This window comes from Phocoena sinus, chromosome 12 (genome assembly GCF_008692025.1).
Source record: "Phocoena sinus isolate mPhoSin1 chromosome 12, mPhoSin1.pri, whole genome shotgun sequence".
NCBI classification, from domain to species: Eukaryota; Metazoa; Chordata; class Mammalia; order Artiodactyla; family Phocoenidae; genus Phocoena; species Phocoena sinus.
Window position 1 is genome coordinate 44275576 of NC_045774.1, and position 26408 is coordinate 44301983.

At 37.6% G+C, this 26408-nt stretch overlaps 1 protein-coding gene across 1 annotated transcript in view; it reads left to right on the forward strand.

Annotated features, from left to right (window-relative positions):
* Nucleotides 1–968: 968 nt before the first annotated feature.
* The window catches only part of FRK (fyn related Src family tyrosine kinase), a 94014-nt gene continuing 68574 nt past the window's right edge, over nucleotides 969–26408 (forward strand). The window contains exon 1 of the mRNA XM_032651193.1: nucleotides 969–1733. Coding sequence (XP_032507084.1) covers nucleotides 1363–1733 — 371 coding nt within the window. The 5' untranslated portion in view covers nucleotides 969–1362. The remainder of the gene's footprint in view (nucleotides 1734–26408) is intronic.

Below are 26408 nucleotides of genomic sequence, written 5' to 3' on the forward strand. Positions count from 1 at the left end.
CTCCTACTCTTTCTCTCCACTGGTCACCTAGTCTGCGCGTGTGTGCGTGCGTGTGTGTGTGTGTGTGTGTGTGTTTCTGAAAAAGTACATGAAGGATGGGAAATTACATGTCTTTGTGGGAAAATGCAGTGTTTTGGTTTCTCACCGTTTTAGTCAGCTGCTCTTGTATTTTTCCAGACTGTAAATGTATTTTGAGGCTATTAAAATCTATTCACAGTGATTTTAAAAAAAGGTAGGAACTCAATGGCTCTTTCCCAATTGCCCTTTTGTCCAGTAACAAATACCCAAACACTTTAATTTTCCATTTTATTCCCCTTAGTGGTGGCAAAACTATCCTACTTGTCCTTATGGAAGAAAAATATCTCTGCCTTTAATTTCTGTGCTGGTAGCATAGCAGGACAAAATGGTCCCTGTGCTGGCCTATTTGTCCAGCAGCATGATTTTTTTTTTTTTTTTTTTTTTTTTTTTTTTGCAATACGCAGGCCTCTCACTGTTGTGGCCTCTCCCGTTGTGGAGCATAGGCTCCGGGCGCGCAGGCCCAGCGGCCATGGCTCACGGGCCCAGCCGCTCCGCGGCATGCGGCATCTCCCCGGACCGGGGCACGAACCCGCATCCCCTGCATCGGCAGGCGGACTCTCAACCACTGCGCCACCAGGGAAACTCGGGAGCATAGAATTTGACAGCTGCTTTTAAGAGTTTGGCTCCCTGGTGAGGGCGCTAGTCTCTCGGGTGTGGGAGAAGGGAGAGGCAGAGAGGACGGGAATCCCATTTAGATCACAGACACAAAAGAACCAGGAAGTAAGAAGAAATTATTACAGTCTGTTCCTAGCTCAGGATGTTAAAGGCAGAAGGCTGGGCCGGTTGGTTATTCATTGGCAAAAAAGAAAGAGCAGTGGGGGTCAGGACTGGTCAAACCACAGACAGACCTGACGCGGGAGAGAGCTGCTGGCAAAGGTGAGACGTGGAGATCTTACCTGGAGTTCACCTCTTTCGCTTGGTAACTTTTTCTTGGGACAAGAGGCAAGAGGACTCTTTTCTGTTCTCAGACGTTTGTCTAAATAAAGCCCTCTCAAATTTATTTTTGTGGTGGGATTCCTAAGCAGACAAGAAGAAAAGTCACTCTCCCACCGAGCAGCTGCCCAGCTCCCACCAGGTTTTGCTCTGGGGCAGCAGCTACGGGCACAGAAAGCAAGCCGGTGAGTCTCTCCAAGGAGGTCCGCCGGACTGCTGGGAACCAGGGCTTGGGTACACGCTCCCCAAACCTGGAGGACTGGTGCTGATTTCAAAGTTTCCAGGTGGAGGAAGAGAAAGTGGATCTGCAGAGAGTAAGGGGAGAGGGAGAAGCCCCTCTCCCCCACTGCCATGGGTAACATCTGCCTGAGGCTCCGGACGTACCTGGAGCCCTGTCTCCCCTGCTTGTCTCAGGAGGCAGACAAGTCGGTGGTGATTCAGAACCCGTGGACTGTCTGCCCCCCCGATCCTCCCCGGCCGCCGCCTCCGGAGCCCGAGAGAAGCCAGGGCCAGTACTTTGTGGCTCTGTTTGATTACCAGGCTCGGACCGCAGAGGACCTGAGCTTCCGCGCGGGCGACAAGCTCCAAGTCTTGGACACATCCCACGAGGGTTGGTGGCTCGCCAGGCACTTGGAGAAAAGGGCAGACGGCTCCGACCAGCAGCTGCAGGGCTATATTCCTTCTAACTATGTGGCTGAGGACAGGAGCCTCCAGGCAGAGCCGTGAGTAGTACACACATTATTTCTCAGCTCTCTGAGGGCGGGTAATGAGGTTTCCTTCTTACCTATCTGCAAACCCACTAATTTTCAAAGAGCTGCCTGGAAAGTATAAGGAAGTACTGGCAAGAATCTTCTAATTGAAACACACCTCCCCTGCTAGGTGAGAGTGAAACTGGAAGGTAACTGTTGAAATGACTTCTATTAACAGTTTGTATACCCACAAGCCCTGGGTGCATTTTCATCAACATAAACGAATGGTGCATTTAATGATCTATCTTTTCTTTGGCTGTAAAATAAGTCATGCCTCACTTTAACATAGAACTGCATCTCATTTGCAGGTATATCATAGATCTTCCTTAAACTACACTTGCAAATCTAAAGTCCAGCTCTCTCTGTTTTTAAACTTTTGGAAGCATCAACTCCAGTTCTGATAGGCACAAACACGGGTAACTAATGTAGAAGGTCACATTTAGAAGATGCTACATTTTCCCAGTGAAATCATGACTGGATATTTTTCTTTGAGTCCCAGATATGGAGTTATGCTACCCAAATTATGATATCTTTTGGGTTTCATTATGATTAGAAACTAGCCAGCTACAGATGTTTTGGAAGTTTTAACAAGAAAAATAATGACATTATTTCTCCAGAGAAGGAGGTTAAGACTTTACCCTGATATTTGAATAAATCCTATGAGTTATAGTGGAACCAAGGAAGAAAACTTTATGTACTTATGCACGTATCCATCTGTCCATCCATCCATCCATGCAAGTGTCAGGTGGAGTAGTGGCATGGGGGGAGAAGTGGCAAGGTTATGCTAGTGGTAGTTGAATATAAAGTAGATAAAGCAAGGTCTTGACACCATTGTCATACTTGGGGTCTGGTGTGTTGAGAAGCAGGCTGACTGCTACTTACCCTAAACTTCTTGCTGCCTGGTTGCAGTGAAACCTAAGACTGGGAATGTCTCTCAGGACTCATTTTATAGAGTGGGTCCTTAGTAGAGGAACCTCTGGGGATTCACTCATTTTCTCATGTGTTTTTTCTTTTGATGTGAGCTGCAGCATCCCTTACTGGCCCAGGTAATAAAATTGTAGGAAGAGCCATGGTGCGTTGTTGCTGATTTCCAAACTCAAATTCAAATACAAAAGGGGGTTGGGGGGCTTTTGAGATTCTTTCCAACGCCAAGGGCCTGTAAATGTTAGGAAGTGTCTTATTTTACACCTAGATAGAAATGTCTTCCATTTCTATACACTAACAATGAAAAATCTGAAAGAGAAATTAAGGAAACACTCCCATTTACCATTGCAACAAAAAGAATAAAATACCTAGGAATAAACCTACCCAAGGAGACAAAAGACCTGTATGCAGAAAACTGTAAGACACTGATGAAAGAAATTAAAGATGATACCAACAGATGGAGAGATATACCATGTTCTTGGATTGGAAGAATCAATATTGTGAAAATGACTATACTACCCAAAGCAATCTACAGATTCAATGCAATCCCTATCAAACTACCAATGACATTTTTCACAGAACTAGAACAAAATATTTCACAATTTGTATGGAAACACAAAAGACCCCGAATAGCCAAAGCAATCTTGAGAAAGAAAAATGGAGCTGGAGGAATCAGGCTCCCTGACTTCAGACTATACTATAAAGCTACAGTAATCAAGACAGTATGGTACTGGCACAAAAACAGAAATATAGATTAATGGAACAGGATAGACAGCCCAGAGATAAACCCACGCACATATGGTCATCTTATCTTTGATAAAGGAGGCAAGGATATACAATGGAGAAAAGACAGACCTTCAATAAGTGGTGCTGGGAAAACTGGACAGCTACATGTAAAAGAATGAAATTAGAACACTCCCTACACCATACACAGAAATAAACTCAAAATAGATTAAAGACCTGAATGTAAGGCAAGACACTATAAAACTATTAGAGGAAAACATAGGCAGAAAACTCTATGACATAAATCACAGGAAGATCCTTTTTGACCCACCTCCTAGAGAAATGGAAATAAACACAAAATAAACAAATGGGACCTAATGAAACTTAAAAGCTTTTGCACAGCAAAGGAAAACATAAAGAAGACGAAAAGAGAACCCTCAGAATGGGAGAAAATATTTGCAAATGAAGCAACTGACAAAGGATTAACCTCCAAAATTTACAAGCAGCTCATGCAACTCAATATCAAAATAACAAACAACCCAATCCAAAAATGGGCAGAAGACCTAAATAGACATTTCTCCAAAGAAGATATACAGATTTCCAACAAACACATGAAAGGATGCTCAGCATCACTAATCATTAGAGAAATGCAAATGAAAACTACAGTGAGGTATCACCTCACACCGGTCAGAATGGGCATCATCAAAAAATCTACAAACAATAAATGCTCGAGAGAGTGTGGAGAAAAGGGAACCCTCTTGCACTGTTGGTGGGAATGTAAATTGATACAGCCACTATGGAGAACAGTATGGAGTTTCCTTAAGAAACTAAAAATAGAACTAGCATAGTACCCAGCAATCCCACTACTGGGCATATACCCTGAGAAAACCATAATTCAAAAAGAGTCATGTACCACAATGTTCATTGCAGCTCTATTTACAATAGCCAGGACATGGAAGCAACCTATGTGTCCATAGACAGATGAATGGATAAAGAAGGTGTGGCACATATATGCAATGGAATATTACTCAGCCAATAAATGAAACAAAATTGAGTTATTTGTAGTGAGGTGGATGGACCTAGAGTCTGTCATACAGAGTGAAATAAGTCAGAAAGAGTAAAACAAATAACATATTCTAACACATATATATGGAATCTAAAAAAAAAAAAAAAAGGTTCTGAAGAACCTAGGGGCAGGACAGGAATAAAGAGGCAGATGTAGAGAGTAGACTTGAGGACACGGGGAGAGGTAAGGGTAAGGTGGGACGAAGTGAGAGAGTGGCATGGACATATATACACTACCAACTGTAAAATAGATAGCTAGTGGGAAGCTGCCACATGGCACAGGGAGATCAGCTCTGTGCTTTGTGACCACCTAGAGGGGTGGGATGGGGAGGGAGACGCAAGAGGGAGGGGATATGGGGATACATGTATACATATAGCTGATTCACTTTGTTATGCAGCAGAAACTAACATAACATTGTAAAGCAATTATACTCCAGTAAAGATGTTAAAAAAAAAAAAAAAGAGAATCCGATCTTGTTTTTGTCCTGATCCGTCGTGGTCACAGAGTGGCCTTTTCTGATGTTGGTATTCTGTGACGTTGTTTGTGTTCAAGAGGAGAACACCCAGGCCTAGTCGTAAGTGCCAGGCAAACTCCTGGACTCTAGGGTCTGCTTTTCTCTTTTTCAGCCAGCATAATACAGATGCTGCTAAATGCTGTAGAGTCACACAACTGACTGTGATGTAGCATGCACTTAAAAATAATATCTTGGGCTTCCCTGGTGGCGCCGTGGTTGAGAGTCCGCCTGCCGATGCAGGGGACACGGGTTCGTGCCCCGGTCCGGGAGGATCCCACATGCTGTGGAGCGGCTGGGCCCATGAGCCATGGCCGCTGAGCCTGCGCGTCCTGAGCCTGTGCTTCGCAACGGGAGAGGCCACAACAGTGAGAGGCCCGTGTACAGCAAAAAAAAAAAAAAAAAAAAAAATCTTAATAGATGAATGAGGAAACAAATACGTGGCTGAATGTATGCAGACGTAGAAGAGACAGGTCCTGCTTTGGGGAGAATCACACCTTTCTTTCTTTCAGGGTTCAGCTCTCATGACCCCCTTCCAGCCTGCCTCTGGAGCTTGTACTTTTATCGTATAATGGCTAGTTGTACAACTTCTCTCTTTCATATAAGACTGTGAAGTCTTTGAGGGCAGGATACTTGTGTTTCCTGTATCATGCCTGGAAATCTATTTAAGGCAGTGCTTGTGCTCCAGCGAATTTATAATCTCAGGAGGTGAGACTCTCTATTTCCTCTTGAAGTTGTAGATTCTGTGTAGTAGAAGCACTGTCCCATTCAGTTTTACTCAATGCTTATTGACGGGACAATTCAGTACAAATTGTTGAACATGGCAGAAGGGAAGTAAAAGTATATTCAGGGAATGGGAAGTTGTACAGTTTAGTTGAAGCATTTACGGAGAGAGCAATGAGAAATCTGGAAAAAGAGGTTGGGACTAGGTTTTGGAAAAGACCATGTGTGCCACGTTAAAGAGTTTGGGTTTTGTCTGATAGGAAATAGGTGGAAATAAGAACTTTGAAAAGGCAGTGATGATGTGAGAATGGAATGGAGAAGAGAGAGGCTAGGCAGGAGTAGGGAAGTTGTACCAAATGTCTCCAGCATGAGGTTGTCAGGGTTTAATTTCTAATTGTGGTACTGTTAAAAAAAAAGAAGAGTAGGAATATGAATAATCTCATGAATGAAAAATCGAGAGGACTTAGGGGAAGGGAAATAATTAGCACTTTTAAGTACCTTTGATGTGCTGAGCACACAAAACCATATATATGAGCTAATTTAATCTTTATAATAGCCCTGCAAGGCAGGTTTTCTTATCACTGTTTTTAGGATGAGAAAATTGAAACTCAAATTTAAATAAATCCAAGAGCATTCTTATGTGGTAAATAGTTGAGGCAAAACTACAAATTAGATGTAGAAGAGAAAGAGAGAGAATTAAAAATGTTATTTGGGACCACGTGAAATAGTAAGAGAAATATACATTTCATAAAGTACTTCTTATTAGGGGGTGTGGTTGAAACAGAAAAGCTGACAACACATTCGCTTTTAGGCATGTTGAATGTGAAGTACTAATAAGTCATCTCAATGACAATGTCCAGGAGAAATGTAGAAATACAAAAGTGTGGGCAAAAAGAAAAGTCTATTCTGTGAAGATAGATTTTTGAAGGCATTCACACCGAGGTGTTATAGATATTACAGGAATATAAGAACTACAGGGCATTGTAGGCTTTGCAAGGATTATGAGAACCATAGTGTGAGACTTTAAGAAACAGAAGGGGCCAAAGATTAACTCTTTAGAAATTCCCGTCATTTATGTGAGTAGATGCGGTGAGTAGATTGTAGTAACGGCCCGGTTTTTTATACCTCCTTACTACACACCCTCGGGTAGTCTCCCCCCACACAAAATCTTCGTTGACCACGGAACTTGCTTTGGCCAATGGGACGATAGTAAACGTGACAAAAATAGAGATTGAAAAGGGCTTGCATGTTGGGGCTTGCTTTCTTATTGCTCTTGGAGTTCTGTAACTACTATGAAAAAACTCAAGCAAACCTCCTGGAGGAGGGAAAACCATGTGAAGAGAAGCCCTATTTTGTCCCAGCTGACTTACCAGCTGAGTGGAGACTCATGAGCCCAGCTAAGGTCAGTGAAGCCCATCCCAAATTGCACACCTTTAGATTCCTGAGTTAACCAAACACAGTTAGTTCTTCATATCTATAGGTTTTGTATCTGTGTATTCAGCTAAATGTGATAAAAACTAGTTGGAAAAAAAAATCCAAAAAGTTCCAAAAAGTGAAACTTGAATTCACCACATGTTGGCAACGGTTTACATAGCATTTATGTTGTATTAGGTATTGTAAGTAATCCAGAGATGATTTAAAGTATCTTTAAGGGATGTGCATAGGTTATATGCAAATAGTACACCATTTTATATAGGGGCCTTGAGCCTCCACAGATATCGGTATCCTGGAACCAATCCCCCTCAGATAAGGAGGGAAGAAGACTGTAGTTGATATGAAGCAAAACCTAACTCATACAGGGAAGAAGAGCCCCTGAAGGAAACAATGAGCATCTTACTCAAAATAAGAAGATAAAATGTCAAGAAGGATGTTTAAGTCAAATGCTAAACAAAGGTCAGAGTAATGAGGAAGAGGTAAAGACCATTAGATTTGCTGGAAGATTACTGGTGACACTAAAAAGCCGTTTTATAATGTAAATACAGATGATGTCATTCAGTAAAGAGAGTGAGCGAGTTATAACAAGGAACTTCATGCTGTGTCTGGGACTCTGAACTGGGAGGTTTAGGCTAGGTTGAGTCATAGAAAAAGTATTGTATGATAGGGCTCTACACGTGGGACTTGGGTCCATCCTGAGAACCTGAGCTGAGGAAAAGCAAAATTAAAAGAGGCAGTGGAACTTAGCTGCCTCCGTCTCTGAGCAGAGTATGCAGGGTCCTAAGGACTATGTCTGTTTGGTTGGGATTTACCAAAAATTTCACCTTCTCTAGGGCATCAAAGTTGGTAGCTTTTAAACATCCTCTGATAAGTTTAGATATTTAGATTTAGAAGTTGGGGCAGAGTGAGGATAAGTCAAGGGTTTATCTTTAGTGAAGTTGGGGCTTCCCAAAATTGTTGGCAAAATTAAAGAATTTTTCTCTTGAGTGCTATCCTCCCCAGTTTTGGGGTCATGTGGAAAGACTGAGCTTAGTTCAAGGTCTTAAAGTACAGGCAGCAAATATATGTAACTTTTAAAGAAGATTGTCTGTGAAGGTAAGCCCTGTTGTCTTCTATGATATACTATAGTTATAAGATATTCCTCGCTTTAACTTCAGGCTATTATCATGCAGAGAATACAATGATGTTTCAGATAAAAACAATAGAAAAGTGACTCAGTATCTTGTATCTGTGTTAGGCAGTAGTTTATAGGAATCAGGCACATATTGGTGTTGATGCTGAATCACTCTGAACTCTGTACTACCTCTTATTAAAAGCCTCACTTTAAAAAGCAGTAGTTTAGGAAAATGGAAAGTCATGCTATTGATTTAGCAGGTCCTGGTAAAATGGTAGAAAACAAAATAGTTACGTGATAATTAATGGAGATCAAAGGATCCCAACAGACGATTTTTCTCTTATGATAATTTTGGTGCTTACTGAAACCCCTGATATCTTTTAAGGCATAATTGTCCATTTTCTGAAAATTTTAATGTTAGAAAAGATTCTCGTTTACCGATGGTTTTTTAAAAACAACAACTTTATTTTTTAAAAAAACACGTTTGATAAATACAAAACAATATGTGCAACTTTAAGGTAAGATTTAAAGCATGATGATTAATGAACATCCATTTAACCAGCTAGCCTATGACCTAGACTATAACTAACAATGAGCCTATGAGTTCTTGCCCTCCCCCATCTCTACAGTAAAACCTTTTCCTAGGCAATGTTGATAGCAATTCAATTTCTAATAGCGAAAGGCTGGAATCAACCCAAATGTCCATTAATAGGAGAGGGATAAATTGTGGTTTATTTATTCAATGAAATATTATACAATAGTGAAAACGATGAAGTGAGTGGCATGCAACAGCATGGGTATGTTTTTGAAATATGTTGAGTGGAAAGTAAATTTCAAGAGATGGCATATAATATGATTCTAGTTTATGAAGTCTGCAAATAAAACCAATTAATATATTGTTTAGGCATGTATATTAGTAAACTATAAAATAAAGTAGGGGAATGATAAACAGCTATTTGATTTATTTATCTGAGTATTGTAGATTCTATGCTTCTGTTGAACATTTAAAGAAATGATTAAAAGAATGATTTTCATGATTCAATCATGAAAAGTAAAGGTAACAAATATTCTGGCCAAAAGTTCAAATGTAGATATTGTGATTGATCAGATATTGTTTATGACTCTGCCCTCCTCACAATACTATTTTCACTGAATTATCCTTTAATATTATCCTCCTAATATAAGAAAGACATAAAAAATTATAGCTTTGGGGACTTCCCTGGTGGCACAGTGGTTAAGAATCTACCCGCCAATGCAGGAGACATGGGTTCGAGCCCTGGTCCGGGAAGATCCCACATGCCGCGGAGCAACTAAGCCCGTGAGCAACTACTGAGCCTGCGCTCTAGAGCCCGTGCTTTGCAACAAGGGAAGCCACTGCAATGAGAAGCCCGCACACCTCAAAGAAGAGCAGCCCCCGCTCGCAACAACTAGAAAAAGCCCGTGCACAGCAACGAAGACCCAACGCAGCCAAAAATAAATAAATAAATTTATTTAAAAAAAAAACAAAAACATAGCTTTTGCAATTACTGTTGTCATTATCCACTCTGACTTTTAAGATACTCCTTCCCCAAATTCCAGTGACAAGAATTCTTAACCTTAGACCATGGACTCCTAAAGGTTACAGAGAGGGGCTTGAGACAGTCTATGAACCCTCTGAAATTGCATATAAAATTTGTGTGATGTATATTTGTGCATTTTTTAGGATAAGGGGTTATAGGTTTTATGATATTCTAAAAGGAATGGAGTTTAAAAAGTGTAAGAACCTGTTGTAAAATTAGCACAGGCAAAGTTTGTTTGTTTCTCTTGAAAAATTGATTTACTTCCTTATAGCAGATAATAAATCCTTAATTTATTATACATCACATTTTTATTCTTAGCTATGAGGAAGCTCAGAGTCCAGTTAAATGCTTGTTCACAATAACTGTATTTGACCTTAATTCTGGTTTATTTTCTTCCTTTTCTCTCTCTTTATTTTTTTGAATTCTTTTTTATTTCTATTTTCTAGAACATAATATTGAGTTTTGTAGGGGTCTGTTGTTATAACCTACTTTAATACGTAAATACTGATGATTAGGCTAGACATGTTTTATGTTTTAGGATCTTAAATTATAAATAAAAATAATTTTATATCTTTATATACTAATTAAAGCGTACTTAAAAAAATTGTCTTTCTGAGCTTTGTTGAGCGACTAGTTCTAAGCCAAAGTGACAGGTTGTTTGATTGAATACAATTAAAGACTGTTGGCCAAAAACCTACCTCGCTACTCCCTTACTTCGCTCCCACTTTGCTTTTCTGGCTCTAACACTGGTTGGTGCTGTTTCCCCTGCCTCTTACTTGTTTGTTTCATTTCTTTTCAGTTTCAACCAAGGGCACACATCTTTGTGTGCTGGAGAATTTGATACAACCTCCCCGCCATTTCTCCTTGTTTCCGGGGTTGCAGTCAGCTTGTGTTTGTGCACATGTGTAGGATTCATTCTGGTTACCTCTTGATCTGCAGAGTGAGGCAGAAAAGTGCCCTCACTAGGGGCTTCAGCCCTGTGTAAGACCCACATGCATTAGAGGAGAAACACACAAGGAGCCAAGAAAAAAAAAAATAGAGACAAAGGGAAGGAAGGGACATAGTAGTTTAAAATGTCAGTAAAAAAGGCAGATGAATTTTTAATAAACATCAGAAAAGGAGATGTAAGGAACAAACCGAAGATCCCATAAGCTAAAATAAAATAAAGTAAAGTAAAATAAAATAAAGTAAAGCTAATGTTTAAGTAATACAAAGTGAGAGTATGTGAGAAATTAGAGAGAATAGGAAAGAGGATTGAGGAGCAGACAGACAATATGGCTTGGTTTGTAGTTGAGGAAAGACTAGGTAAGGATACTTAGCATTTCCATGCTAAGAATGGAAGTATGTCAGACAAATGTGTTCGGCAGGGAAGTTCATGATTCTAGGCTTATAATATTTAACTGTATTAAAATAAATATCCCTGGAGCTTTTGCTTTTGTGTTACATAAGCATCTATACTAAGGAGACTATAGCCAACGTAACTTTTCAAAGGCAGACTTTCTTTTGGGTCCATCCATAGTGAAGAAAATAAAATGCTAATCATTGTCACTGAAAGTGAGTTAAACCCTTTTCTTCCCTCATTCTGTACCCTCTTTCTACCACCCAAAAGATATGTTATATTTTAGGGTTCATCATCTTTCACAATGTAAAAAGAAAAGAACCCACAAAAATATGCGTATTCATCATACAGAGAATGAAACCAAGTGACTTCATGGACCTAACAATGAATTGGCCTCCTGCCTGGACTGTGGGCAATTTGGATGAAAGCAAATTGATAGTGATATAAGAAGTCTTTTACATTCACTAATGGAAAATTGGCTGTATAGGCAAAGTGGTAAAACAGAAGACTTCTGTAGGGAATTAGAGGAAGTTAACAGCCTTGCTTGCTCCCACTGGTTGAGAAGGTCTCACAAAGAAAGTACTCCATTAGGGCAAACAAGAAGGATTTATTATTTGCTGATTTAATTGTCAAAGAAATACTATGTTCATAATAGTAAAACCAACTGTTGTTCTGCTGACATGTTCACATGTAGACTATGAAATCTCTTTTTGAGAAAATAAAAGAATAGATAGCTGAACATTTATCAGGGAAGGTTTACATAAGCTTCTGCACAGTTCCAATGATGACTTTTCCTAGGACAGAGGTCACTTACTTTGCTTACCTTATCTATACATTTACATTTGCAGTTAAGAAGACTAATATTTTTCTTGTAAAGCTATTTCATTTATTTAATGCACAAAATACTATTTTTTTCCTTTTCAAAGGAACATTTTCAGTTTGACTTTGAAATTAACTTAATAGAAGCTAATCTTCTTCAAATGCAAAGAAAGAACATCTCCCAGGAATCTTTGCTTAACAGTTCTAGGAAGATAAAATATTTCAAAAAGCATTTCGTTTTAACATTCTAAGTGCATTGTTGCAGCTGACAGAGATCACCGAACATGCTTAGTGGTTTAGTTTTGTATAGGGGTTGTTATGAGAAAAATGATGGAAAGTAACAAGTGTCAAACAATCACTGAGCATGTTCTTCTCTACTGTAAATAGAAACCACAGAAACAGACATTCACCCTGCTCACTATTTATTTGTGAGAATTTGTTGCAACACAAAAATTCATTACCTGTTAACTTAGCCACTAATATTGAAAAAAGAAAATCAGTACAGTGGAGTATTAAGGAAAACCTTTAATGATAGCTTGATTAAGAGGTCAATGAGTTGGAAAGCTTGATTTCAACGAGTGGCTACACAATTTACATGACAATTTCTCTTGCTTCTACCTTTTTCGATTCAGTCATTTTGTTACATTTAGTTCAAATGTATTGACTATCATGCACAATACTTTGTTAATCAAATATGTTAGCAGATTATAACTTTGAAACAGAATTTTTCAATCAATGTTATTAGGTGAAAAGTTTCTGGTAGTATGTATTTGGTGGGTGCATAGGAGTGAATAACGGCTGAGGGGGCATATTGAAAAAGAATTAGCAAGTTTAGAATGTGCCTGAATCTTAAGCATTCTGTAGGTTCAACTGAAATTGAATCTATGGATATTCATTTCTTATAAAAATTCTTGACCTCTCTTAAGGTCACCACTATAATTTAAATTCCAGTTAGTAAAGAATTAAATTATTTTTCAGACTAATTTCCTCTTCGAAAGCTATGCAGCAGCAAGCAAATAAAATCAACATTCTTAACTCTTAAAAACAACCCTTAACTCCTCTCCCCCTCGGGCTATTGCACAAAATCTCTTCTCTACAGCAAACCTTTGAAAAAGTTGCCTTTACTTGGGGTCTTTTTCATTTTTTTTTTTCCCTCTATCTCTCTCTCAACCACACTCCTTCTTTAAATGTTTTTACTATATAAATTTTCCAACATTTACAAAACTGTAGAAAACAGTACTCCGTGTCTCATCACTCAACTTCCACAAATATCCTTATACTCCTTTTTCCCACCTCTACTCCCACCCCACCATGGGTTATTTTGAAGCAAATCCTAGACATCATATAATTCTATCTGTAAATTCATTTGTAAGTATCTCTAAAATACATGAAATACTCTTAAACAAACAAACAAACATAGAGTATAATGATCACTCCTAAAAATATAAAGTAACCCTAATATCATCAAATATCTGGTCAGTGTGAAACTTCCCATAGTTTTATAAACCTTTTCTTAATATTTGATTTGAATCTAAATTTTTGTGGATTTATTTTGTGATTTGTTTGTGGATCCAAGTAAAGCCCATACATTACAATTGGTTTATTTGTACCTTTTAATCTCTCTTAACTTGGATTCCTCTTCTATGCTCATCCTTGGTACATTCCTTGAAATGTATTTCCTTTGCTTCCCAAGCTGGATTTTGCGGACTGATTCTCTCTTGAATTGAATTGCAATTAGACTTTATCACTCCAGGAAGCTGCTCTTATTAAAGGTCACCAAGAAACTCCACATTGCAAAATCCGTTAGTCAGTTCTTAGTCTTCATCTTAGTTATCTTACCAATACTATAATATTTAACACACTTGATAACTCCACCATCCTTAATACAGTTCTTTTAATTGATCTCCAGGATACCCAGTCACCTGGTTTACTCCTGCATAACTGAGACATTTGAGCTGGCACCCTCTCTTCTCCTAGACCATTAAATATCAGAGTGAAAAAAAAAAAAAAAAAAAAAAAATATCAGAGTGCCCAGTCCTCTGACCTTGATCCTCTTCTCTATCTGGCCTCATTTTCTTGGTCATCTCGTTCGTATACTTGACATCACTATATCCTAATGGAAGTTTCCAAATTCCAGACATTTCCAACACTTCCAAAACTGAGCTCCTACATTCTTCCTATGAACCTGTCCCACTGTCTTCCCCAGCTCTGTCGATAGCAACTATGCCTCCATTTGCTCAGGCCAAATATCTTGGAATCACCAACTGCCATTTTCCTTTCAGACCTCACTTCTCATCATTCAGAACATCATTTTGCCTCTATCCTCAATAAATATCCACAAATCAGTACCTTACCAGCCCCTGCCATTGTCTGGTCCAACTCATCTTGATCTTTCAATCTGGCTTAGTGTGATAGCATCCTAACTGGCCTCTCTGATTTGACTGTTGCCTTAAAATATAATCTATACCCAACCCAGCAGGCAGAGTGACTCTGTTAAAATGCCAAAAAATTAAAATTACTTCTCTGCTTGAAACTCTCCAGCAGCTTCCTGTCTCACTCAGAGCTAACTCGCAAGTCTCCTTGCAGCGACCCCCCCCCCCCCATTTCTACCATTACCTCTCTGACTTCACTCCTCATTTCTTTCCCTTCTACCTCTGCCACATGACTTTTTTGGGGGGGGAGGGGGAGTGTGGATCTAGCTGAAAATGATTTTGTAAAATTTTGTTTAGAGTCTGGAATTTGAATTATTATTGCTCGTTAAACTTGTAAGACATAGGGAGAAATAAAGAACTTTGTAGGTGTTCTCATAGATGGAATAACTTGCTCTACCCTGAACCGTTGATATACAAAGTGTGGCCAAATTACTCCTAAATCATTAATTTTGATATTAAGGGAGAAGAAGTCTTTCTTGGTCCATGAATATGTATATTCATCCTAAGAATATTGGAGAACATAACCAGTTTCAGGTCTATTGATCGGGTACGAAAGACTATTATTTTCACTTAGATTTTGGAATTGAAGAGTGGCCTTTTAATTAGCTTGTGCTGATGTTTCATCTGTGTTTGGCATTTCAAACTGATTCTCTTTAATAAGGGACAGCCTATATGCCACTGTATAGTTTTGAGAACACAGTCCTTCTTGCTCATTGATGCTGAGGGCAAAAGGGGAAAATCTGGGAGTTGAACAAATTGGTCTCTTGTACTAACATCAGCAAAAGGCTGTGTTATTACTAAACAGGTATTTAGATTTCAGTCCCAGGCATTTTAAGATCCTTGACATTGCATTTGCTTTTCTCTTATTTATGTCTTTATAGGAGAATTGTTCTTAATGAATTCAATGCAATGTATGCACATCTAAAAATAGCTCTAAACACAGAAATAATGAGTAATTCTGTTGTCATCATGTAAAATTACCTTCTGCATCTCAAATGTTTCTCCTTCCCGTAAGAAATTAAACACAAACATGAAAATATAAATAAATATGTTCTTGCTGTAATGCTACTTGACATTTTAACTGTAATTAAAAGGACTTCGAATATTAACCAACATTAATTAACAATGTAAAGTGCCTTAAGCATGAAGTGTAATAACAATGCTGAGTAGATTAGGCACATTCATCAATACACTTCGTGCTTATTAAAGATTTGTTTTTGAATGCTGCATTATTAAACAGGTTTATTATGCCTACTATATGAATCTTGAGTTTCTGCTATATTTGTTCTGTAGATATTACTCCTTCCTGAGGCTGTTGTGGTGTTGAGGACAGGCTCCATGGTCTGAGTATGCAGGGTGAGAGGCTGATTGGAGGTGTGGTTCTGGGAGAAGCAAAGCTGCCTTCTGTTTTTGATTTTGGTTATGCTAGTATTTTATTTTTCTTAAGTCCCAAAGTGCACAGGGGAGTTGAGGGGGGAAGCAGAAAGGAGGGAGAAGAATACCTCAGGAATCCCACAAAATGCTATTTCTTTTGGTGTGGTATGCCTGGCACTCTATGATATTGCTAACTTACTTCCAGTGAATCCAAGAACTTAGCAAAAAAGCATTCCCCCAGGTGGTGCTATTTGTGGATTCTGTTCACTTATAATGTCTATGCTGGTAGTTTTCATTCAAGCAGCTTGTGGCTAGAATGGCTTTGTGCATTAGCCACCCATCCTCTCATGACATTATGTTGCACAGTCCCTGCCTTGGACACTTTTTATGAATATTATAATGATTTTCAGTTTTCCTTTCTTGTAGATACTGGCAGGCTTCTCCCTCGACCCCTGATCCTACCTCTGAATAGTTCTTTTTGACCAGTGTCTCTAACTACCCTGACTCACTCCTGTACATTAGCATTAAATGAAAAAAAAAAAAACCCTCAAAAGTTCTTGTTTCACTTTGAAGCTTTCTTCTAATTTTTAAAAATCTTAATCTTTTTAATCATATTTTTTCTTCTTTAAGTCATTAACATTTTTTTGTTTACTGAATCTGTTGTAGACCTATAATACTGGATTTAAAATCTTCTGTTTTCTCTTTTAATTTCAAGTACTTCTTGCTTTATGTTATTTTGATTTATAATATTTTATACATATTAACATATTTTAATTTTTAATTATGATTATCAATTACAATGACCTTTTTATTCTGATGCTTTCAAAAACCTCCAAAGTCTACTTCTTCTAAATTAATATTGTTTATTCAAGATTAAAAAAATTAAGTGGGGCTTCCCTGGTGGCGCAGTGGTTGAGAGTCCGCCTGCCGATGCAGGGCACATGGGTTAGTGCCCCGGTCCGGGAAGATCCCACATGCCACGGAGCGGCTGGGCCCATGAGCCTGCGCATCCGGAGCCTGTGCTCCCCAAGGGGAGAGGCCCGCATACCGCAAAAAAAAAAAAAAAAAAAATTAAGTGGATAAGCGTCTATCTAACAATCTACTGTTATTATTTCTGTATCTTTTTACCTTTGGTGCCCCCAATAGTAAAACATGCAGTTATATTTGGTCTTTTAAACCAGTCTTAAATTCTATGACTTGATGGACCATTTAGGCTGCTTATAGCCATTATTCATTATATAATATTCATTTGCTTACATAATATTTATTGTTATAAGTATTGTCATTTATCATCCTATTTGACACTTTAAAAATTATAGCTCCTTGTCTCTTTTCTATCGAGGGTCTTTCTTTGGGACTGTTTTTATTTTGCTCTACTAATATGACGGATGGAAGTTATTTCATCTTAAAGAGTAGAAGTGTTTAAACAGTGCTAGATGATTTAAATATGTTTTCTCATTAGTTCTTTCATCATATAATTAGTAATTATCTTTGACACATCAGTCAGTTTAGGATGGTCCATGGCCAACTCTTTAAGGCCTGATCCTAACCCTGTGGGAGCACATCACTCTACATAAAGCAAACACGATGGCCGTGTCCAATACTTTTTGAGATTTATTATGAACTCCTTATCATCTCTTCCCTACTCGATACCCTTATTTCTTGCCCCATATTGGTACCTTTCTCTGTTTCTCCAGGTCCCAAGTCATGGCATCCTTTACTTACAGGCTGCATTTCCCTTCTTCTGGTAAATCATTTTTGAGGATTGTCTCTTTAATAGCTCACCTTTTGTCTTCTCAAGATCTTTCCTTTTCTGATTGTTCTTGTGGGAAGAGTAGCCAGTTTTCTCTAACTTGAATCCCTAAGAACTTGGCTCCTTGAAGGACCCATTATTCACATACCTGACCCTTTTTCATCAGTGAAAACAAATCTTTATCTATCTATCTATCATCTATTGTTTTCTTATGGTAACTGATGTTTGATCTACTCTGGCCCCTTTATTGTCCCTATTATGCTATGACCATGAATGTGGGAACTACTTAAATGACAACAGCGACGACATCAAATTTCTGGGCACTATTACTCTAGGTGCATCTCTTCTTCAGTCACTTAGAATTTCCTTACTAATCAGTATGTCTTGTTTGTCATCTCACTGACTTCAAACATTTTACTGGAAAACTGGGGCACAGGAACTGGTGCCCTGTGGGTTTTTCTCTGTCATCTTTCTAGAAGTAGATGTTTATCTCCTCCTTGTTCTTTTTCTTTATCTTTTTTTTTACTGTATCAATATATGTTATTTTTGCTTGCTGTTCAAATTTGGTTCCTTGAAAAGAGTAGCAGCTCAATTTCAACTAATAATTTGGATACCTTTAAATATATCACACAGTTGATATTTTGACATCTTGTGCCACAGTAATTTATGATTGCTACAACCATTAATGCCTGCAGCATAGATAAAATAAACCTCAGTTTCTTCTTTCTAGGTCTTTTATTTATTAAACAAGAAAGCATATTAAATTATAGGCAAGTGGGATAACTGATTCTACTCAGCTTTAAGAGACTGAGCAATTTATAAACATCAGTTTTATTTATTTATTTTATTTTATTTTATTTTTTACATCTTTATTGGAGTATAATTGCTTTACAATGGTGTGTTAGTTTCTGCTTTATCACAAAGTGAATCAGTTACACATATACATATGTTCCCATATCTCTTCCCTCTTGCGTCTCCCTCCCTCCCACCCTCCCTATCCCACCCCTCTAGGTGGTCACAAACCACCGAGCTGATCTCCCTGTGCTATGCGGCTGCTTCCCACTAGCTATCTATTTTACGTTCGGTAGTGTATAATCAGTTTTATTTTAATTGAAGTAGAGTTGATTTACAATGCTGTGCCAATCTCTGCTGTACAGCAAAGTGACTCAGTTATACACCTAGAGACATTTTTTTAAAATATTCTTTTCCATTATGGTTTCTCCCAGAAGATTGTATGTAGTTCCCTGTGCTGTATAGTAGGACCTTGTTGTTTATCCTTTCTAAAGGTAATAGTTGTAAACATCAGTTTTTTAAGTAAAACATTTTATTTTGAGATAATGGTAGGTTCACATGGAGTTGATAGAAATAATACAGAGAGATTCAGTATATCTTTCCCCCTCTTTTCCCTAATGGTAACATCCTTCAAAACTATACTGCAATATCAGAACCAAAATATTGATATCGATGTAGTCAAGATTCAGGCAGTTCCATCACCACAAGAATCCCTCTTCTTACTCTTTTGTAGTCAGCCACTGCCCTGCTTCTCACCACCCCACTCCTGTTCCCTCCAGCTCCTGGCCCTGTCCCCTGAAAACTACTAATCTCCATTTCTTTAGTTTTATTTCAAGAATGTTACATAAATGGAATTATACATTTTGAGATTTGATTTTTTTCCCACCCAGTGTAGTGCCCTGGCAATTCATGTAGGTTGTTGTGGGTATCAGTAGTTTGTTCCTTTTCATTGCTGAATAGTATTCCATGATGTGGATGCACACAGTTTGTTTAACCATTCACCCACTGAAGAGCATTTGAGTTATTTACATGTTTTGGGTATTATAAGTAAAGCTTCTATAAACATTCTTACTCAGGTTTTTGTGTGAACATAAGTCTTCATTCCTCTAGGATGAATGCACAAGAGTACAATTGCTAAGCATATGATAGTTGCATTTCAGTTTTATAAAAATTAGCCAAACCGTTATCCAGAGTGGCTGCAGCATTTTATATTCCTGCCAGCAATGTATGAGTGATCCAGCTGCTCTGCATCCTTACCAACATTTAGTATTGTCATTTTTTATTTTAGCCATTCTGATAAGGGGTAATGATATCTTTTTATTTTAATTTGCATTTCCCTAGTGGCTAATGATGTTGAAGATCTTTTTATGTGTTTATTTGCCCTTTGTATGTCCTCTTCCATGAAGTGTCTCTTTATGTCTTTTGCTCATTTTCTTAAAGGATTTTTTTTTCTACTGTTGAGTTTTAAGAATTCTTTATATATTCTAGACACTAACCCTTTGTCATATATGTGGTTTGCATATAATATACATATTTTCTTTCAGTCTGTAGGTTGTCTTTTTATCTCCTTAATGGGATCTTTCACAGAGCAAAAGTTTTTAATTTTGCTGAGGTTCATTTTATCATGTTTCCCTATTATGTATAATACTTTTGGTGAAAAGTTTAAGATCTCTTTGCATAGCCCTAGATTCTGAAGATTTTTTTTTTATGTTACATTAGTGCATTTTAATTGGAGACTTACTTGCTGCACTCTTCTGAAGTGAAATCAGTAGTCTTGATTCCAAAGTCAAAAACTATGTAAATGAATAAATGTATGAATTAGCCATAGTCTATATCGCTGGAGTCTTTAAAAAATATTTTTGATGGTTTTAGCATTGTGAAGAAACACAAAGTGTCTCTACTGTAGGTACTGTCATGAAGGAAGAAGAGCATGGAATGATAGGACTCCTGCTCTCTGTGCCTTATAGAGTTATTGGTAGATTACCAGAATAAGAGGCATCCAATAGAAATGTTGAGAAGGAAGCTAAGGTCAGAGGTCATGCAGCATGTAAAGCATATTCATTTCCAGAGAGTAAATGGCAGACTTTGGACTCAAGCATAAACCGAGAACTTTTAGCTTGTTCTCCTAAGTGTGTTTACTGTCCTGTATTACAGAATCAATGTAACGTGACTCATAACAACAAAGGATTATAACCCATGAAAGGTTAGTAATAGGTGAGAACATTGCTGAAAAATAGACTATCAGAGAAAGATATAATCACATACCTTGGGTGTTTGGGCCTTCTAATAAGCCTGGTCTTTTAAAAAGGTCAAAATTATAAGGGTGTGGCTTCAAGCTTTATTATTTCTGAAAAGGGCTTGATTACTTTGAAAATATGTTCAAGGCTCAGGCAGAAGTTCACAATGCCTTCATCAGTAGTGGTAGTTTCCTTTTAGAACTGAAAATTAAAATAATTTTTTACAGTTAAATAAGCATAGAGTTCATATATAGATTTTAAGATGAAGTTTATAGTCATTTTTCAAATAGAAGTGAAAGCAAACAATGTATTTTTGTTTGCTTCTTGGTCTTAATATTTCCTTCCTAAAAAAACTAGCTAACCAGAAGCATAGCTTGTATGACATATTGAAGATTAGATATTTACTTTCTTGACTTCAGGCTTTGAGCACCAGTTAGTCCCCTGAAAATGTGAGTATGTCTATACTGTCATAATCAAAGAAGCAGTGGCAGCCTATGTGGTATCATCTGACAGATGTTATGAGGCTGCACTAATCCCAGCTTCTCCTTTTCATGGAGCCTGGAATTTTTGCTGCCCTTTGAGTTAAAGCCTTCTATGCAGAAGATCTTTTTTAAAAAGGTAAATATCTTACCAGGGAAGTAGATATTAATATCCTCAAGAGACTCACATTTCCATACCCCATCCCTTACCTGAGAATAGAATCCTAAAGAAGCAGAAGCCAGGACAGTTATATTCATATGGGGCATCTAAAAAGGGAGGGTGGACATTTGTAGGTGCCCAAGGCAGCACAGATACATTTTATTAAAGGGAGATTTCTGAGGAGGTCAAACTTTCCAAGTGAATCTTTTTTGCAAATGCCAACCTACTTATTTTCAAGTATAACTAAGGAAATATTGGCATTATAAAAACTACATCGAATGGTTTTTTTAAAAAGTAAGTTTTATGAAGTACAGATTACACACAGCAAAATGCATGGATCCTAAACTTACATTTCGAAGAAGTTTGATAACTGTATACATACGCCCATATAAACGACACAACAATTAAGTTGTAGAACATTCCCATTACCTCAGAAAGTTCCCTCACTGTCCTTTTCCAGACACTCCCTCTTCCCTTGCCCCTGGACAAACACTGTTGTGATTTCTTAGTTTTGCCCATTCTGGCACTTCACATAAGTGCAGTCCTACATTTATTTTTTTGTGTCTTGCTTCTTTTGCTCAATATAATGGTTTTGGGACTCAACCATGTTGTTGTATTACCATTAGTTTGATTTTTAGTGTTAAGTCCTAGTTCATTGTATGCTGTACCACGATTTGCCTTTTCATTTTCGCTTTGATGGATATTTGGGCTGTTTCCCATTTTTGCCCATCATGAGTAAAACTGCTATCAGTATTTTTTTCTTTTTGCGGTACGCGGGCCTCTCACTGTTGTGGCCTCTCCCGTTGCGGAGCACAGGCTCCAGATGCGCAGGCTCAGCGGCCATGGCTCACGGACCTAGCCGCGCGGCATGTGGGATCTTCCCGGACCGGGGCACGAACCCGTGTTCCCTGCATTGGCAGGCGGACTCTCAACCACTGCGCCACCAGGGAAGCCCTGCTATCAGTATTTTTGTGCAAGTCTATCTGTGGACATGATTTCATTTTTCTTAAGTAAATACCCAAGAGTGGAATGGCTGTGTCATAGGGTCAATGTATGGGTAACTTTATAAGATATTGCCAAATAGTTCTTCAAAGTGTTGTACTATTTTACATTCTTACAACAACATATGAGGGATGCTTTGTATCTTGCCAGTGTTTGGTATTCTTGGTCTTTTTAATGTTAGCCCTTCTACTGGGTATAAATATCTCACTGTGGTTTAAATTTGCACTTCCTTAATGACTAATGAAGTTGAGCACCGTTTCCTGTGGGTGTTGGCCAGTCTTATACCTCCTTTTGTGAAGTGTCTGTCCAAGTCTTTTGCCCATTTTTAAACCCAATATCTGGGCCTACTTGGAGTTAATTTCTATTGACTGCATTTTTTTCTTGAGTGTGGATCACACTTTCCTGTTTCTTTGCAATCTAATTTTTGGTTGAATACAGGACATTCTTGCAGCTACTCTAGATTCTGTCACATTCTTCTGAGAATTAGTGGCATTCTATCTTAGTAGATAGTTAAACTTACTGGGCTTTAGCTGCACACTTTGCCTCTTACAAGGTATATAACTACTTGTATCTCTATCCTGTTCTTATTTCACCATTGACTGTGATGTTAGGTTAGGTTATGTAGTTTTTATTTTTAGTCCATTAATATGGTCAGTTGCATTGAATTTTAAATATAAATCAACTTTCTTTATCCCCAAGTGGGAATAAGCCCCACTTGATTTGTGAGAGATAGATATATATATATTTGGATCTAATTTACTAATATATTTTAAAGGTTTTGCATCTGGGCTAATGAGAGATATTTATCTGTAGTTTTCTTTTCTTGAAATATCTGATTTTGATATCACAGTAATTCTGGCTTTATAAAATAAATTGGAAAATATCCTTTCTTCTTGTATTTTCTGAAATGGTTTGTATGTAAGATTGATATTATTTCTTCCTTAAATTTTGGTAGAATTCACCTGTAAAGCCTTGGGGACATGAAGTTTCCTTTGTGGGAAGGTTTTAAATTATGAATACAATTTCTTTAATGAATGTAAGGTTATTAAAAGTTTATATTTCTCCTTGTGTTAGTTGGGTAAGATGTATTTATCAAGGGACATGTCTATTTCATCCAAGTTGTCAGATTTATTGACATATAATTGTTAACAATAGTCCTTTATTGTTGTTTTAATGTCTGTGGGAATCTGTGATGGTCCCTTTAACTGCAGATATTGATAATTTGTTTTTTCCTTGAACAATATTGCTAGAGGTTTATACCTTTTATTAATCTTTGAAAAAAATCAATTTTTGTCTTGTGGATTTTTTTCTATTTTTTGTTTTTTCCACTGTTGTTTTTATTATTTCTTTCCACTGTCTCTTAGGTTCAATTTGTTCTTCTTTTTTCTATTATTTTTAAAGGGGCTCTCTGGTACGGTTTTGAAAAAGCACTAGGAAGATATGTATACGTTTGCTTAGAAAATTTATGTTAAACAGTTTTGCAATCTTATTTTTGTTATCAGGGATTTCTTTTCAAGTGACATGATTACTGCTGTAATTTAATTTCAGTTAATTACATACAATGGACATGAAGATTATAGGCGGCATAGAGAAATTATAAGGCAGAAAAATCCTTGTTTCTCATTTGTCAAATCAAACTCCTAAAAATAGCACTTTAATTTGAAAGTAGAAGTATAGTTATATATTTCAGGCAATATACAGCACTAGTCTTTTTTTTTTTCATGGTCTCTGCCTTATCAGCCACTATATGTGAAATTTTTTCTGCACCATTGACATATTGATCATACATGTCAATTATGAAACACTTCACAATACATTGCTCTTAAAATGTATTTCTCCAATTATCTGACATCAAAATGATGTATGATATGGTTAGGTAGTGTAAATGTTTTGACTTCTTTTTCTTTTTATACTGATCTACATGTATGTTTTTCCAATTATAGTGTAAATTTGTAAAAGCAAGCATAGTCTCAGAGTAGGCCTCAGTAAATGTTTATTTATTTTAATGTTTTTCCTTTAGATATTTCTCAGCATTTAAAACATTTTAAAATTTATTTTTTTAGTTTCTAAAGAATATAAAGAATCTGATTTTAAAAGTTAGTAGATTATAAAATATCATTTTTAAAAACAACATAAAACCATTGAAATTTTTGTAGTTCTTTTTTTTTTACTCAAATTTTCCCACCAAATATTGGAAACCCTGTGTTGAGTAAGTCTATTGGTGCCGTTTTTCCAGTAGCATTTGCTCACTTCGTGTCTCTGTGTCACATTTTTGTAATTCATGCTGCATTTCAAACTTTATTGTTATTAATACATTTATTACAGTGATCTGTGATTGGTGATCTTTGATGTTACTATTGTAATTGTTGGGGGCTCCACGTACCACATATAAAACAGAGAACTTGATAAACGTTGTGTGTGTTCTGACTACTCCACCAACCGGCTGTTCCCTCATTTCTCTCCCTCTCCTCCAACAAGCATCCCTATTCCTTGAGACACAACTATATTGAAGTTAGGCCAGTTAATAACCCCATAATAACCTCTACGTGTTCAAGTGAAAGGAAGAGTTGCATGTCTCTTGCTTTAAATAAAAAGCTAGAAATGATTAAGCTCAGTGAGGAAGGCATGTTGAAAGCCAAGATAGTCTGAAAGCTGGGCCTCTTGTGCCAAACAGTTAGCCAAATTGTGAACAGAGAGGAAAAGTTCTTGAAGGGAATTAAATGTACTGCTTCAGTGAACACACAAATGATAAGAAAGCAAAGCCACCTTACTGTTCATATGGAGAAAGTTTTAGTGGTCTAGACAGAGATCAAACCAGCCACAACATTTCCTTAAACCAAAGCCTAATCCAGAGCAAAGTTCTAACTCTCTTCAGTTCTACGAAGACTGAGAGAGGTGAGGAAGCTGCAGAAGAAAACTTTGAAGCTAGTACAGGTTGATTCATGAGGCTTAAAGAAAGAAGCCATCTCCATAACCTAAAAATGCAAGAGGAAGCAGCAAGTGCTGATGTAGAAACTGTAGCAAGTTGTCCAGAAGATGTAGCTAAGATAATTAATGAAGGTGGCTGCACTAAACAAGAAATTTTCAATGAAGATTAAGTAGTCTTAGGTGGGAAGAAGATGCCATCTAGGACTTTCATAGCTAGATAGGAGAAATGGTTTGAAAGGATGGGCTGACTCTCTTGTTAGGTAGGGGCTAATGTAGCTGGTGACTTTAAATTGAAGCCAGCGCTCATTTTCCATTCCAAATATCCTAGGGCCCTTAAGAAGTATGCTAAATCTACTCTGCCTGTGCTTTATAAGTGAAACAACAAAGCCTGGATAACAGCACATCTGTTTCCAACATGGTTTACAGAATATTTAAAGCTCACTTTAGAGACCTGCTGCTCAGAAAAAAAAGATTGTTTTCAAAATATTACTGCTCATTGACAATGCACCTGGTCACCCAAGAGCTCTGATGGAGATGTACAATGAGATTCATTTTGTTTTCATGTCTGCTAAGACAACATCAATTCTGCAGCCCATGGATCAAGGAGTAATTTCTACTTTCAAGTCTTATTATTTAAGAACTACATTTCATAGGGCAATAGCTGCCGTAGACAGTGGTTCCTCTGATGGATCTGGGCACAGTAAACTGAAAACCTGGAAAGGATTCACCATTTTAGATGCCGTCAAGAACATTTGTGATTCATGGGAAGAGATCAAGATATCAACATTAAAGGAGTTGGAAAGAAGTTGATTCCAACCCCCACAGATGACTTTGAGGGGTTCAAGGCTTCAGTGGAGGAAGGAACTGAAGATGTGGTAGAAATAACAAGAGAACCAGAATTAGAAGTGGGGCCTGAAGATGTGATTTAATTGCTACAATCTCATGATAAAACATTAATGGATGAGGAGTTGCTTCCTAAGGATGAGCAAAGAAAGTGGAATCTACTTCTGGTGAAGATGCTATAAAGATTGTTGAAATGACAACAAAAGATTTGGAGTATTACATAAACCTAGTTGATAAAGCAGCAGCAGAGTTTGAGAGGGTTGACTCCAAATTTGAAAGCAATTCTGTGGGTAAAATGTATCAAACAACATTGCATGCTACAGAGAAATCGTTCATGAAAGGAAGAGTCCATCAATGCGGCAAACTTCACTGTTGTCTTATTTTAAGAAATTGCTACGGGCTTCCCTGGTGGCGCAGTGGTGGAGCGTCCGCCTGC